The 16,580-nt window shown below is 35.0% G+C and overlaps 1 protein-coding gene across 1 annotated transcript in view; it reads left to right on the plus strand.

The window, feature by feature from the left end:
• Window positions 1-767: 767 nt before the first annotated feature.
• The window catches only part of LOC149552177 (Translation elongation factor EF1B/ribosomal protein S6 family protein), a 34,191-nt gene continuing 18,378 nt past the window's right edge, over window positions 768-16,580 (plus strand). The window contains exon 1 of the mRNA XM_089787682.1: window positions 768-1,173. Within this exon, the coding sequence (XP_089643808.1) occupies window positions 814-1,173 (360 nt within the window). The 5' untranslated portion in view covers window positions 768-813. The remainder of the gene's footprint in view (window positions 1,174-16,580) is intronic.

A 16,580-nucleotide genomic window follows, 5' to 3' on the forward strand; every position in this document is an offset into this window, starting at 1 on the left:
AATTGACAATTTAAAAGAGTTAAAATGTCTATATTTGATTAAAATATCTATAATTGAATAACATTTTACAAATTACAAAGATAAACATCACTTAAAAGTGATTGTCTTTTTTTCAAAAAGTTTATCCACTTATCACAAATGTGGAAAAGATGAAATTGAAATTAATGCATTCATTAATAGAAGTGTTAGAAAAATGATTATTTAAAAAAAAAAAATTATCCACTTGTCACAAGAGAAGATAAAGTTGCAATTAATGCTTGCATTAATAGAGGGGTTGGAATAAATAGTTGTATTTTTGTTTAAAAAAATTGAATTTTTTCATTGCCTTTTTCACCATGAACCAATAAATTTTTTAAAAATTTGTATTTTCTAATTTCAAAAAAAATGCAAATCAATAAATCTTTTGCAAACATTAGTATATTAATGAAATTTTTAGATTATAGAACTAATATTTAACTTGGTATTAGTTTCCTGCCAAAAGTAGGAACTAATAAAAATGCTTTATTGTTACATTATTTTAGTGACTTGTTATTAGCCCACCATAAGCTTTGCACCCTATTAAAGTACAAGCCTCAATAAATCAATCATTATCACAAAAAGCATTTACATTAAAATAAGCTCAGCACAAAATAGATACACCAATTTGTATCAAGATAGACAACCCGACACTACTAGATACATCCTTCGTCTCAACATGGGTCCAAATCCAAACAGTAAATGGCATCTAATTTCACCATTACAAAATATGGAAAAGCTTATCTCTATCGATTCTGAAGACGGGAGAACAGCCCATTATTTCCTCTAATACCAGCGATGGCCTCGACAAGTTTGTCCCCTCTTCCATGTCTCACAGTTTCTTCTTCACACCTGCATTCGTTTCTTGCATTTGGTGAAGCAGGAGCAGGAGCAAGAGCTAGAGTAATACGCAGAGAGAAGCAAATGAGTGGCATCAAAATTTCGCACAATTACAAAAGCTTAAAGGCAAGCAGTGCATATACATCTGCAAGCTTATCTCTTGATTCATTCTTCGGAGAGAGCGAAGATGAGGGAGGTGAAGAGCTGAAGGAGAAGGCGAAATGTCCACCAGGGCTTCGCTCATACGAGATCATGCTTGTTCTCAGGCCTGACATTTCCGAAGAGGACCGCCTCGCCCTCACCCAACGTTATGAAGAGGTTACTTAACTGTAAACCCGATTCTCTCTTTTCCAGTGTTTTTGCATAAAATCTTATCTAAGGTTTGCTTAACAGCATTGCAAGGGCATATGTTCAATGCTTGTTGCAATCAGCAGTGAGGCGTTTGCTTATAGTGTACTTGACTGAATAATAATTATAAAATGGGTTGGATTTTGAAATTCCCGAATATGTGTAACACATTGGATGATTTCATTTTCCCTGCGACAATCTGACTGCAAAAAGCTTTAAAGTTACTAGTCTCAAGGAACTTGCCCAAGCTAATTCTGTACCATGCTGATGGGAGCAGTAACGTCATCCAATATTTACCAGCTGAAATAGAACTTCGGCTTGTCCACATAAAAATGAGTACACAGCTATATAACCTACAGGTTATACTTTTCTTAGAGACCTGACTTTGCCCTCTTTTTGTACGCATTGTTACAGACTTGCTTGCCCATTGATTTGGTCAAAGCTTATGCTCAAGAAGGCCTTATATACACCCAGCCTAATGTTTTTGACCAACATTTGACTTTTCCATGGTCTTGCTTTAATATTTTGCTCTTATTGTTGCCTTGGGACGCTATTATGTCTTACTTAGGGTTCCTCCATTGGGCCTTGTAGGTACCAAGGTGCCATAATTGGTACAATGATAGATCATGTGAATGTAAATATTGGGGACAATTATTATCAACTCTTTCTTCCAGGTCAACAAAAACTGGCTATAAGTAATTGACATGTTGTGTGGTAGTTGTCTGTAATTTTACGTCCCACCCTTGAGATAATTGTTAAAAGATGTTTTGTAGTAACTCCAGTTGCAAATTGTAATTCAGCTGCCACATTTTGACTTTGAGAATGCCTTGTTAGGCTAAGTTAGTGATTTGGATTCGGGTTCGGATACGGGCATGAGAATTAGATCCGTTGATTTGTAAATTTTTTTCCCATTATGATTTGTAAGGATTCGTGATATATATATATATATATATATATATATATATATATATATATATATATATATATATATATATATATATATATGGATTTATGTGTACTTATTCCAAATTTGGCCTTCGGGTTTCGGGATTCATGCTGGATTTACACCAGATTCTCTTAGGTACATGCGGATTCATGACGGATTATCTCGGGTCTGCATTGTAGAAACCAAGGACAGTAATACACCTTATCAAAGGTGGATGGACAAAATAAACTAAAATGGAAAAATACTCAAATTTGTTGCGGCACTAATATATTTCATTAACCACTTTGTCCATATCAATAACATTACAAGATGCCTCTATTTAAAGAGGTCTTCAATTGTTTCCAGAAACATCTAAATTAGCCAACATTGGACAAATAGACTTTTCTAGAGCTATCTAAACACAAATAACTTATAGAACTTTACAAACCTAAACATTTATTTGACCTAACCCTATTTGGTAATCCAGCTGGAGTTTCTAGAATCCTCTAGTATGATTTTACATTTCATTTGAGAGGAAATTACACATTTTAACACTCCCCTAATTTCAACCTCAAATATTGTCAAATGCAAATTCCAATCCTTTATTTTGCCGGATGCCAAAATGCTATTTTCCAATAATCTTCATATCTGCCTTCATGAATACATGATTGTAATTTGCCTCATCTACCAAGGTGTGTGACTCCTTTAGTCTTCCAATGCTGCGGCCTTTAATTTCTACAAACATTTTTTCAGCACTTTCCTCTTTTCACAGGGTCCACTAATAATCTTGCTTCATCTGTCAAAAATCCCGGTGACATGATTCACTAATAACCTTGATCAAATTCATGTCCAAATAACCTTGCAGCTAAATAAAAAAATCTCTTTGCTGTCACAAATGGTGAAAAACAAATTCCTTCCTTCTTCAGCTATCCCTTGATTAGCTGCTTCTATCAAAACAGGTGACAGGATTCTCCCAATTAATTTGGCTTTGATTCATCTGTCACAAATGGTGACAGGATTTTCTTAACCTTGCTTTGATACCACTTGTAGAAACCAAGGACAGTAATACACCTTATCAAAGGTGGATGGACAAAATAAATAAAAATGGAAAAATATTCAAATGTGCTGCGGCACTAATATATTTCATTAACCATTTTGTCTATATCAATAACAATACAAGATGCCTCTATTTATAGAGGTCTTCGATTGTTTCTAGAAACATCTAAATTAGCCGACATTGGACAAATAGACTTTTCTCGAACTATCTAAACATAAATAACTTCTAGAACTTTATAGACCTAAATGTTAATTTGACCTAACCCTATTCGGTAATCCAGCTGGAGTTTCTAGAATCCTCTAGTATGATTTTACATTTCATTTGAGGGGAAATTACACATTCCGACATGTGTGGATTCATTACAGATTCGTCCAGGGTCTGGAATTGACCCTGTGGATTCGTCCCGATTTGTGGGCCATGAATTCGAATGAATCGATAGGGTCAAATTCAGACATTGCACGAATCTGGCATGAATTGGTTCACGAATTCAGATCTAGTATTTACGGATCCGGATCCGATTCGGGGCCCAAAAGTGCAAATCCGGTTCAGGGCTAGGATGCGCAAATCCAGTTCAGGGCCCGGATGTGCAAATCCAGTAACTAAGCTGCTAGGTCTTCAAATCCAATTTATCATAGCAATAAGGATTTTAACTTACCATTGAAATAACATACAAAGTTGTTGACATTTTAAAATCGTACTAGTTCCAACTCTAAGGATTTGAATTAACGTTTATTTAAAATATTCCATACACATTTATTTCTTTCGTGGAAGCACAAAAATATATTACTCCTTTTATTGTCATAAAAAGTATATTAACTGCCAAGAAATAGGTGAGGGGATTTGCTTTGATGATGTTAGAACCATGGTTGGACTACTTGGACTTGGCAAAAAATTGGCAAAAACTCAACAACTTAAAAAATTGCTTAAATTTTATTAGAAGCACAATTTTTTTTTTGGCAAAATTTGATGAGAAGATACATCCAATGAGTCCATAAATGAGCACAAAAGTGATTTCTATTACATGTGGTTGATTTGAGTGCAAATTGGGTACAATATAGCATCCTCATATGGAATGCTAATGGTTGATAGACTGAAATAAAATGAAAAGTGTAAACAGTTTTTATAAAAACTAAAAGGAAATGCTACACTAAAACATTTTATTTTCTTCCTCTATCCCGAACTAGTGAAAAGTAGGAGAGAGATAGAATTAGATGGTCTAGTTCTTGGAGTTTGTTTTTGTTCCTCTGCCTTGCTTGGTTTGACAAGCTTTGGCTCAACTATCATCCTATTAGATGTTGGTGGCAATGACCCCTCAGCCTCATCAGTGTCATCCAATCCCAAATCTCTTGCTACATGTGTCTCTTCCAATGCCTCCCTCTCCAAATCATAGGTCTCATCCTTGGTAAATAATGGAGGCTTCTTATCTTTCCTTGTCCAATAACTATAAGGGTCTAGCTCATCGAAATCAATTGGATCTTTTGATATTTTCTCTACCTTTCTTGTGGGCCGCTGAAGGTTTAATTGCACAATGACAAGGTCGTTGAGGCATTTTTGAGTTAATTTGTTTCTTTTCTTTGTGGAAATGGCCTCAAACAGCCTCAAACAAGATCTAATTTCACTCATAGTTGGATGCACTACAAGGTTGAAATAAGATGCGAAGGACAAATCTTTGGAGGTTTGGGCTATTCCACCCCAATTTGTCCACCAAGACTCGACAAAATAAAATATTGAAGAGCTAGAAAATAAAGTCGAAACATATTTTATCAAATTATTACTAGTTGTAAGCTTGTAAATTAAGAATTTGTAACTTGTAAAATGCATGTAAAAGACTCCAAATTTAATACTTGTTGTTTGAATGATTTTTCCTTGTTAGCTTTGAAAAAAAGAGCTTACACTGTGATTACATATAACATTAAAATTCATTAATAATGAGGTCTCTCACCACAACTTTGTTAGAAATAGATAATATTCAAAGGGAGGGAGGGGGCGCGTGAATAGTATTCTACAAACTTTTGCCCACAATTGAATATTGCTAATTACTTTATAACTTGCATATGAAAGTAAACCAACAATGTTGAACAGTAAATATAACCATACACATAGAGAACTCATAACACGATTATTTGTCAACGAGGGAAAACCCCAGTGGGGATGATAGCACTAGATGATTCACTTAGCAACAGGATTTTGTTAAGGATATTGACCATAGTAGGAGTCTATAAAGTACATGTAGTGTCTCAAGTCCTTGCTAGAGGACTAGGCCTTGTTAGAAGCCTCAACCCTGTTAGGAGTTGCTACAACTCTATTAGGAGTTGGTAGATCAATTACAATGCATGCAAGAAGAGCCCACTGCTCTAACATGCAATTATACAATTCAGTTCCTTCACAGAATAGATATACATACAATACTTGTTTGTTGCTGTAACTCGCACTTGCTCTGATCTTACATCAGATTTCGCATCACATAAGCCTCACAAACAGTTATCACAATAGTTCGCATGTCACATCTAATCATGCAACTTCCACAATATCTACGCATTACACACATTATTTGCACAACACACTTTCCCGTTATTTGCACAACATAAGATCTTTACTTATATCTTGCGCATTCACAAATTGTTGCTCAGGCGGCTTCCATGTCTTCACATGCTTGACATAATATAAAATAATATCCACATAGTTCGCTTAACATGACTTAGTAATTATTTTGAAATCAAAACAATTCCTAAAGTTGTACAACTCTGTTTTTTGCTATGCTCTGTTCTGCACTGTTAAATACCAACACAGTCAAACGTATTGTAACTTGCGCCGTACTGACCATACACATATGCACATTGGACCACGTCATCTTGACAATATTACAAACCTTTCATCAACTGTGCATAAGCTAACTCTTTGCGCATTGTCCTTACTGTTAATATCTGTTCACTGTACTCTTGCAAACTGTCTAATACTTAGACAATTTTTTGTCTTTGAATGCATAAATGAAATGCTGAGCGTATGTTGCCATAAATGACAACTATCAAGTCATCTAACTGGCCATATTGCCAACAATCTCCCCCTTTGGCATTGATGGCAACATTTGGGAAAATTGGTTAAATCCCAAAATGATGTCATACAAAACAAAAGCAAATAAAATAACTACACACAAATTGCCTTCAAAACATAACAATTTTATTCATGTTTCGATGAATCATTACATTCCTTATCACTCCTTTACATTGGTACATACATAAGCTCCCCTTTACATATACATTTACATCTATACGATTTTCCTTTAATAATACTCCCCCTTTGACATCAATGGCAAAGGTGTCAAAAACTATATCACAAAAACTTGCTGCCTGCTCTTGATCAGCTCGTCATTCTGGATATGCAATCTACAAAATCAATCTTCAGTTTGTCAAAGTCCTTCTTCGAGTTGCCTTTGACAGTATCTGATATACTGATGAGTGTGCAAAGTGCATAAGATGCCACTTCAACTGCACTCAAGTCAGTATAGGCGAAATTGTCATAGGAATTCTTTGCTGAAAGACATTCCTCCAATTGCCTTTGCAAAATTATGACCTTGGGTGGCAGATATTCTCTAAGAACAAAGAATCTTCTTATTGCCTTCTCCTTGTCAAATTCAATGCTTCTGACAACATTGTGGATCTTCTCAATCTCATTCTTACAATCTTCAATTCTGATCTCTGGTTGCTGCAATCTTGTATTGAGTGACTGAAGCTTACTCATATGGCCTTTGATCTTTGCATCAAAATCAGATAAGTGAGTATAGGACATTGGACACTGTCCATACAACCTCTTACCATCAGCAATACACTATCGCAATCCCTTGATGTTTCCATCAAGTGCCTTCAAATCATTGCACACATTAGTGCACACTGTGGTGAATAGTGTTGCATCATGATTACTCTGTGCTTGCTCTGCTGCTACTTTAGCTAAGGTTGTGAATTCCCCAAAAAGGTCTTCACCAACTCTTTTGCCTTGGCTTGCAAGTCTGGATTAGTGACAGTTATAGAAATTGTCTTCTGCATGCACTCCAAGACTTCAGCAACGGTCTTCTCCAAAGACTTAACAGATTTGTTTTTCTCAAACAATTTGCTCAAAGTGCCCAATAGCTCTTTCTAGTCTTCATCATCAGATGGAATAGGTACTACTGCTGATGTTCCAGCTGCTAATACTATTGAAGATACAATAGTCTTTTTTATCTGTTCCTTTGCACTCTTCTTTTCCTCAGCCTCTTTCTTCTTCTTTTTCCATTTCTTCTTCTTCTCATTGCTTCTTATCTTCCTCTTCATCATCATAACTGGTATAGGTAGTGATATTGCCAACAATATTTTCTCCATACGCTACAAATGGATTCTCTTTTGTGTCCATAGTTATGTGCATACTATCCACTTACATGGATTCAATACCCATAACAATTTGAGGTGGAGATAGTGCTTGTTGTGTCCCTTTTGCCTCTTCCTCTTCACTGGAAGGTGTATCTGCCTGTACATATACTGGACTATCAGCCTTTGCTTGCGCTATTAGAAAAAAGGGAATATTGGGGGGGGGGGGGTGGATGAATCAATATTCTACAAACATTTGTCGCCAACTGGATATTATTTATTACTTTGAACCATGCATAAGAAAATAAACAAGTAATGCTGAACAATGAAAGTAACCATGCATAGAGAGAAATCATAACACCATAGTTTGTTAACTACGGAAACCTTGGCCAAGGGAAAACCCTAGTGGGAATGATGTCCACAAAGATATACTGGTATATATGTTCCTTGTTAGAGGATGGACCCTTTTAGGAGTCTATAAACTCATTCAGTACATATAAGTCCTTGTTAGGAGACTTTGAATCCTTGTTAGGAGATTCCAACCCTGTTAGGAGTTGTGGTACAATGTGTGTAAGAAGTGCTCACTGCCCAAACATGCATTTTTAATTACAAGAAGAGCTCACTGCCCAAACAAGTAATTAAAGTTCCTTGAATATAGAAGTATGGATGTTGTAACTTCTTTCAATTGATCTTTGACCTCAACTCGATCTTGGAACTGCCCAAACATGCATTTTTAATTACAAGAAGAGCTCACTGCCCAAACAAGAAATTAAAGTTCCTCAAATATAGAAGTATGGATGTTGTACCTTCTTTTAGCGGATCTTTGACCTCAACTCGATCTTGGATCACAAAATCAGGTTATCAAAAATTCGCTTCTGCATATGGTACAAAACTTCGCATTCACAACTTTCGCATGTCACTTCCAAATAATCTCACAAGATGTCTTTGCATAAATACATGCCTTTTCACAAATTGCTGCAAGGTCAGCTAGGACCAAAAAAACTTTCCCAACTTAGAGTAAACGTCTAGGATGTCGTCCCTAATTGGTCAACTAATTATTTTGTAAACAAAATAATTCCTTTACTTTTCATTCCGATGTTTTGTACATCTTAAATATCTCTCTTCCATACTATTCGTACTGATGTCCGAGGTTATACACATTATCATCAACATGTACACTCTTCTCATATATCTTCTTTCTCAAGAATAACATTGTATAAACTAGTTGCATGTAAAACAATACACTGCTGTAAACCATTTCCATACTTAGACAATTTTCTTAGTACCAAAAAGCTAAGTATCTTTATCTCCGAGGTTTACTACAAGCATGTACATCATGTGTTACCATTAATGACAACATTTACATATCTACATGTAGCCAATTGTCAACATGCGCACTCTCCTTACGTACTGAGATGTATTTCACTATAGTCTCCTTTGTTTTTTGCCTTACCTCCTCATAATTGCCTCCCATCAGAAGAATTGTTCTTCTTTTGTTCCTCAGCAAGGGCTCAATACCCTTCAAAATTTTCTTGGATTCCTCTTTTGATCCAACATCACATAACTTATTTATGGATGTGATCCTCATATTTAGATCTTCTTCTACTACGCTTCTCTTTCTATTGATCAAACCTATTGTATAGGTCTTTAGGAATCTTGTTCTGAATGCTATCAAATCTTTTATTCCTTAGAACCATATTTCTTATTATGACATTCTCTAATTGCCTCTTATCCATACTGTTATACATGCTATAAAATTTATTCAACTAAACAAAATTGTCATCATTTATAATCTGCATGTTCAGATTCTCTACCTTTGGTTTCCATGCCTTCTTGCCCGTGGTTGTCTTGGCTTCCTACGCATCACCTAACTAGAACATAGCATCACGTATTCTGCTTAATATAATTCGGGTCCACTCATGATTGTCAAATTCTGTGTAGAACATGTACTTCACCAAATTCAAATCTTCAAGGTGCGCATATTCAAACTTCGAGGATAAGTCATTATTACACATGAATCCTAAGTCCTTGTGAATCTCCTCATCACCTATACTCTCAATTTTGCAATGTATATAATTCCTTATATCCTCTACATGTAACTCATTTTCTGGAACTTGCAAAAATGCACCTACAGGATCATCTAGTAAAGAAACAAATGGGTGTTTCTTGAACTCATACCTTGGTCTGTCACTAACATCATGCACTCTTTGACTAGCCATTCCTCTATAACTGCAAAAATTTCAAGATACTGGATTCAATACACTGTGAAATACCTCAAATTTGCGATTTTAGGGCTTTTGCAACTTTCGTCTTCACAAACTTGCTTCGCACTTCAGTTGTTGTCAAATGGCTCTTCAATTCACTCAAGACACTTCACATGAACAAATGGTACATCAAATCTTGTTTGTGATCCTTATATCATTTCAAATTGCACTATGCAATAAATGCGTATCTACTACAAACTCAGAATACTGTCTCTATTTACTAGTGACCTTGATCATACAATTCTTGCTTACTGCGATCACATCAAGACTTGTGCACTGAACCATAACTTTCTCTCTTTGTCTTCTATCTTCTGTTAATTGCGCAATCTCTAACTCACTCTCTAATATCAGTTCTGACTATTGATGCTTTGTTGCTACTATAATAGCTTAATTCAGACAGGTTGAGCCACAAACAATCAGTGACTTCAACTTTCCATCAGGTGCATCAAGGAATTGCTCTTCCAATACAGTATGTGAACTCTCTGGATTACAAGCCTTCACAAATGCTTCTTTGAATTCCTCAACATGTTCCTTGATTGCTTCTTTCTAACTGTTGTTACCTCCATTTCCATTCCTACTATCATTCCTGTTGTTGTTCCTTCTGTGATTAGGGTTCCTGTTAAAGTTCCCTCTGTCCATTCTACAAAATCTTGCTGTGTGTCCAAAGTTATTGCATAACTGACATATAGGTGCATTTCTCCTCTGATTGTTTCCATTTTGACTTTTAGGTGCTCTGCAATTCCTTGCAATATGTCCAGGATTGTTACATTTGTAACAAACAATCTACTTCCTCTCATCATTAGGTTTCTCTCCATCGTTAGATCTGCTCTCTGATCTACTTCTTCCATTACCTACAGGGTTAGTATTCCTAAACATTCTACTATTTTTATTATCATCAACAAACTTAGGTTTCTTACATTCTACTACCTTATGTCCATAAACATGACAATTATAACAATAGAAATTAGTAATAGGTTTAAAGGACATATCTGTACAATCTTTCTTCATATGTCCAACTTCATTGCATATGAAACATCTACCTTTGAATTCATGACTTACCTTTTTGGATGAATCATCTTTCTTAGTTTCTTCAACTTGCTCTGTTGTTCTGAGTTCATCAATTTAGTTTTCTCAACTTCATCAGACCACTTGAACTTACTTTAGAGATTTCTACTATAGAATCTAGTTCTATCCTAATCTCATCTTTTTTTGCTGACTTCTCTCCAAGAAGATATCCAAGGCCTATCTTGTCATAAGAAGGTCTTTGATGAAATATCTGTTCATCAATTTTCTCAAAACTTGTGTAAAATTTCTCTAACTGTTGTTTAACTTGTGTCAACTCTCCTTTCACGATGATGTTGTATTTTTCCAACTTTGCATGCTCTATCTTAATAAAATATAATTCATATGTCACTTGACTTAACTGTGATCTAAGGTCTGAATTCTCAGATTTTGGATCAGGTTCACTCTTGTTGCCAGTAGTCTTAAGACTCAACTTCAATTCAACAACTTTCAACTCATGTTTCAAGATCTCATTCTCTTTCTTGACATTTTCTGTATCATCATTAACATTAGTCTATGCAAATGATTCCTTGCCAGATTTTAGATCATCAATTTCATCCTTTAGTTTACCAATGTAAACCTTTGCATCTTTGTATCTGTCTTTCAAGTAGTCTCTCTCTTCAGTAAGAAGATCAATTTATTCAAGGGCTTCTTCAAGATTCTTCTTCAACTGTTCCATATTCACTGGGATCTTACTTAAGTTGTTAAGCCTTTTCAAAGTAATTGTGCTCTGATACCAATTACTGGGGGGGGTGAATTAGTATTCTACAAACTTTTGCCCACAACTGAATATTGCTAATTACTTTATAACGTGCATATGAAAGTAAATTAACAATGTTGAACAGTAAATATAACCATACACAGAGAACTCATAACACCATTATTTGTTAATTAGGGAAACCCTGGCCAAGGAAAAACCTCAGTGGGGATGATACCCACTAGATGATTCACTAAACAATAGGATCATGTTAAGGATATTGACCCTGTTAGGAGTCTATGAAGTACATATTGTGTCTCGAGTCCTTATTAGAGGACTAGGCCTTGTTAGAAGACTCAACCCTGTTAGGAGTTGCTACAACTTTGTTAGGAGTTGGTAGATCAATTACAATGTATGCAAGAAGAGCCCACTGCCCTAACATGCAATTGTACAATTCAGTTCCTTCACAAAATAGATATACATACAATATTTGCTTACTACTGTAACTCGCACTTGCTCTGATCTTACATCAGATTTTGCATTACATAAGCCTCGCAAACGGTTCTCACAATAGTTCTCATGTCACATCTAATCATGCAACTTCCACAATATCTACACACTACACATATTCATTGCGCAACACACTTTCCTGTTATTTGCACAACATAAGATCTTTACTTATACCTTGTGCATTCACAAATTGTTGGTTAGTCGGCTTCTATGTCTTCACACACTTGACATAATATAAAATAATATCCACATAGTTGGCTTAACATGACTTAGTAATTATTTTGAAATCAAAACAATTCCTAAAGTCATACAACTCTATTTTCTACTATACTCTGTTCTACATTGTTAAATACCAGCACAGTTAAACTTACTGTAACTTGTGCCGTATTGACCGAACACACATGTGCACTGGTACACGTCATCATGACAATGTTACAAACCTTTACTCAACTGCGCATAAGCTAACTCTTTGCGCATCGTTCGTACTATTAAGATCTGTTCACTGTACTCCTGCAAACTGTCTAATACTTAGACAATTTTCTATCTCCGAATGCATAAATGAAATACCGAGTATATGTTGCCTTAAATGACAACCATCAAGTCATCTAACTAACCATATTGCCTTTCTGGTATAACCTCAGAATTTATGTAGTGAGTCTTGTTATAACCTCTCCATTGGGATCGAGTAGAAAAATTTGGAGTTGATGAAGAACCCTGTTGGAGGGATGGGTTGGTGGAGTTATTATTTCACCTTCTCAATTTTCCACCTTATATCAATAATCTCTTGTAAGGGATCAAATTTGAGGTGGTCCCCCTTTTAGTAAATTCTGATAGACTCTTTGGCCCTATCCATGGCCTTAAATACCCCATTGGGTTTTGATCCCCATCTACCAAACATGGAATTCTACAGAAGGGCTTCAACACCTATTATTTACAAAATAAAAATAAATTAAAGTTACAAATAAATAATGAAAGGCTTAAATTAAAAAAATAATTCACTTTTAATTTGAAATTTGAAGTTTTAAAGCTACCTTTAGAAAATATGTAGCTCTTTGTGCAAAAAGGTTGTTAAATATTATGCTTACAACTCTCTCCTTTAAGATTGCTTAAATTAGATGCATCTAGCCATGCTTGACACAAACATTTATTTGAAAACCAACAATGCTTTGCAACGTTAAGAAAATTGTTGCGAACCTTGTGGCATCCAATCTTGCCAACTCTTTCCCTTTGGTGTGATCCTTTATCATATGAAGAACCAAGAAGCAGTTGTAGATAAATTTTGTGATGCTCCTTTCATCATTTACAAGATTGGTGTTTCTCAATCAAGTTTTCCCAAGTTCCCCAAAAGAAGATCGAAGAGGTGTTTCACAAGGTGACTAAAAATTAGGGTGTTTTTTAGTGGTGAATATTTGTAATTTTTGCGAATTTTATAATTTTTTTGCTAGTAATTTGGCTAATAATTCAAGATTTAATGCAACCTAAATCACCACATTTTTATTAAATTTAGTTTTAAAATATTTAAAATTGCTCAATAATTTATTTTATTAAAAAATTTAAACTCAAAGATTCGCCACAATATTCGATACATGATTAGATTTGATTCACCTAAATATTATTTATTATTGAAGAAATTAAAATTAATTCACCAATAATTATCATAATTATTAGTTACTTTAGGTATATATTACCAATATTTAGTTTTCACTATTGATTTAAAATATAATGTAATTATCCTCATAATTTCCATGAGATAAAACATGTTCAATTTTGATTTGTAATATTCCATGATGATTAGCAAACTTCCTATTATCATTTAGAGTCACCAATATTTTCTACTAAAAAATTATGATTCCAAAATAACTGCCAATTTAAATAATATTTAAAATAAAAAAATTGAGAGATTCGTCGATAAAAATAATTTGGTTTTTCAAAATAATGAAAGATTCACCAATAATTTATATCTTTTTCTTGAGGGAGGTTTCTTAAAGTTTACCCTGCTAAAAATCATCTTGTGTTTGTCTTGGAGTATCCTCCCAATTGCTACATATGTTGTTGCCTTAATAGTTATTATTTGCTCCACATTTTCTATAACCACCTCCTTGACAATTTCCTCCAACATAAGAGACAGTTTTTGCAAATTTGACATTGTTGGAGGCATCCATTGATTTAATCAAACAATGTGTAGTGTTGTGAATTCTAACCTTGTACACTTTACACCACCTTTTGTGCCCTTGCGTTAGTGTGTGGTGAATTAGCTCTTATCTAGTGGCTGAAATATTGAAAATCTAATGTCATATCCTCGCATGGTGATTCGAACAACTATCCTAAACCAAGTATACCTAATGTCCCAATTCTTTGTCTTGTTTTGGCAGATCAATGACAGCTAGGGCTCCCTTGACCTATTCAATGGCCAATGGGGTGCCTTGACCCACCAATTCGTGCCCATTTTCAAATTTGTCAATATTAGGTTCTCATGAGTTGTTCCTTGATCTTGGTGACTCAATATGACCGTTGGAGGTCAACTTGATTAATGAAATGCCATGAGAACTCTATATAAGAGCATTCTCTCAATTCATTTTCACGTCATACAAATCATATCATCATAATCATTCAACAACACATCAAGCACAATTGACAACTCATCCCACTATATCCTTCAAGTCCTCTTCAAATCTAAGCATCGTGGAGTAGCAAGTTACAACAATCTTCATGCAAGCATGTCTTAATGATTTATGTGCTCTATTTCATGTCATGTTATTGCATCAATACATGTGTTCACATTAAAAGAGCATTGCAACAAGAAGTCTGAGGTATGAGCCTCAACATTCTGCTTTAGAGCTTCCATTTCAATTACATTTCAATTCAATTTCATAGTTAATTCCAAGCTGAGGCTTGAATGAGGCAAAACCTTGATTAACCAACTTTATATTTTATTTGTATGTATAGGTGGTAGAATCAGAAGGCAAGACAATGACCTATGGACTCAGGTTTTAAAGATCTGAAAAAGAAGGGTCGAAAGTGCTCTGCCCACCACTATCTTGCATCTTTTTTATGACACTTTTGGGAAGGTTTTGAGGAACATTCTGATCCTGGAAACATAACTTTCATCTGCGTTCAACATTCCCTGGGTCAAGGTCGCCCCAAGCATCATTGACCTCTCGAGTTCAGCCCAGATATTAAACATAAGTTCTGTTTTCCTTTTCTTTTCCTTCCAGATTTGTAACTCTAATGTGCATATTTGTTTTGTGATTTCCCATGCATGTCAAAAACTTTCAATTTCCCATCTTTGGCCCTAGATCTAGCATCCTACTCACACCTCTTGCATAGTCATTCTCAACTCAAACAAAGAATGTTGAATTCACCTTGTGCTAAATCCTTTGAGCCAAGTGGATCCACTCTTCTTAATATAATCAAGGGAAATTGGTATAGTTCCTAGTTTGCATATATAAACTAGTGACCACCTCATTTCCACAACATTGCACTTAACCTTTGCAAGCTACCAAAAAATTAACAATTGTGTAATTTTTCCAGACATTCACCCATCAGAAAGAATGCTGCAGTTATATTTTTTCCATTCCCTTTTTTGTTCTTCCACCACTGTACTTGCCCTTTTAGTTGCATTCATGAGAAACCTACAAGCACAAAGTAATATTAAGTACGCAATTTTAATTTTGAACCAAAATAGCCTACACTCAACGTAAATTAAAGAACATAAATTGTTTAAAATTCATTATAAATTACCAAGTATAAATTAACAATTTTAAAAAAATTAACTAACATCCCACTTGAGTCTTTGCGAGAAGGCACCTTGTAGCATTTTCCTGCAACGGTCAGTAGACTTAGTACAGTATCTAAATTGTCCCAATATGGATTAATCACCACCTTGAGAGGAATGTTGTTAAAGTACCTAAAATCAGCATCTGCAATATTTGTATGTTCATGCACTTCTGTATTCCACCTTGTAGATTCCAATGATGGTTGTGCTCTAGGTGTGTTTTTGGATATAAAAAACTGTGGCTTTCATGTAGGCAAGTGGAGGCTGTTGTCAATTTTAAAAAAATATGTGGACCATGAATGGAGCCCACTATATGTCATGGCCCCGCCATGTTGGGAGGAATCACAGGTCTTTAATTCTATCTTAGAAGCTGACCCAAATCAAACACATTAGAAAAATGTTTTGTGTGTTGATTGATTGGGTTCACAATTTTCAGACCCTCACAAACAATGATTCAGTGATTGGTTTGGTTTCCCTAATAATAGCAGCAATTTTTATTATGAAGGGTGATTTTGCTTAGTTAAACACTGATTACAATTAAATCTATTTGTAAGGGCAAGCAGCTAACAAATGGAAGGGGGTGCAACATAGTTTGAGTGAAGGCTGACCCCTTCCTCATATTTACACCAACTACTTAGTAAAGAGGTGTGACTTAGCCGATCATTAATATTTCCCATAAACAGCAACGATCTTCCACTAAACAAACGGTAATTAAAATACAAAGGGGAGCAATATAATAAGATAACAAGA

The sequence above is a fragment of the Cupressus sempervirens genome, chromosome 6, assembly GCF_028749045.1.
Source record: "Cupressus sempervirens isolate cs-2001-9-10 chromosome 6, ASM2874904v1, whole genome shotgun sequence".
In the NCBI taxonomy this organism is placed as follows: domain Eukaryota; kingdom Viridiplantae; phylum Streptophyta; class Pinopsida; order Cupressales; family Cupressaceae; genus Cupressus; species Cupressus sempervirens.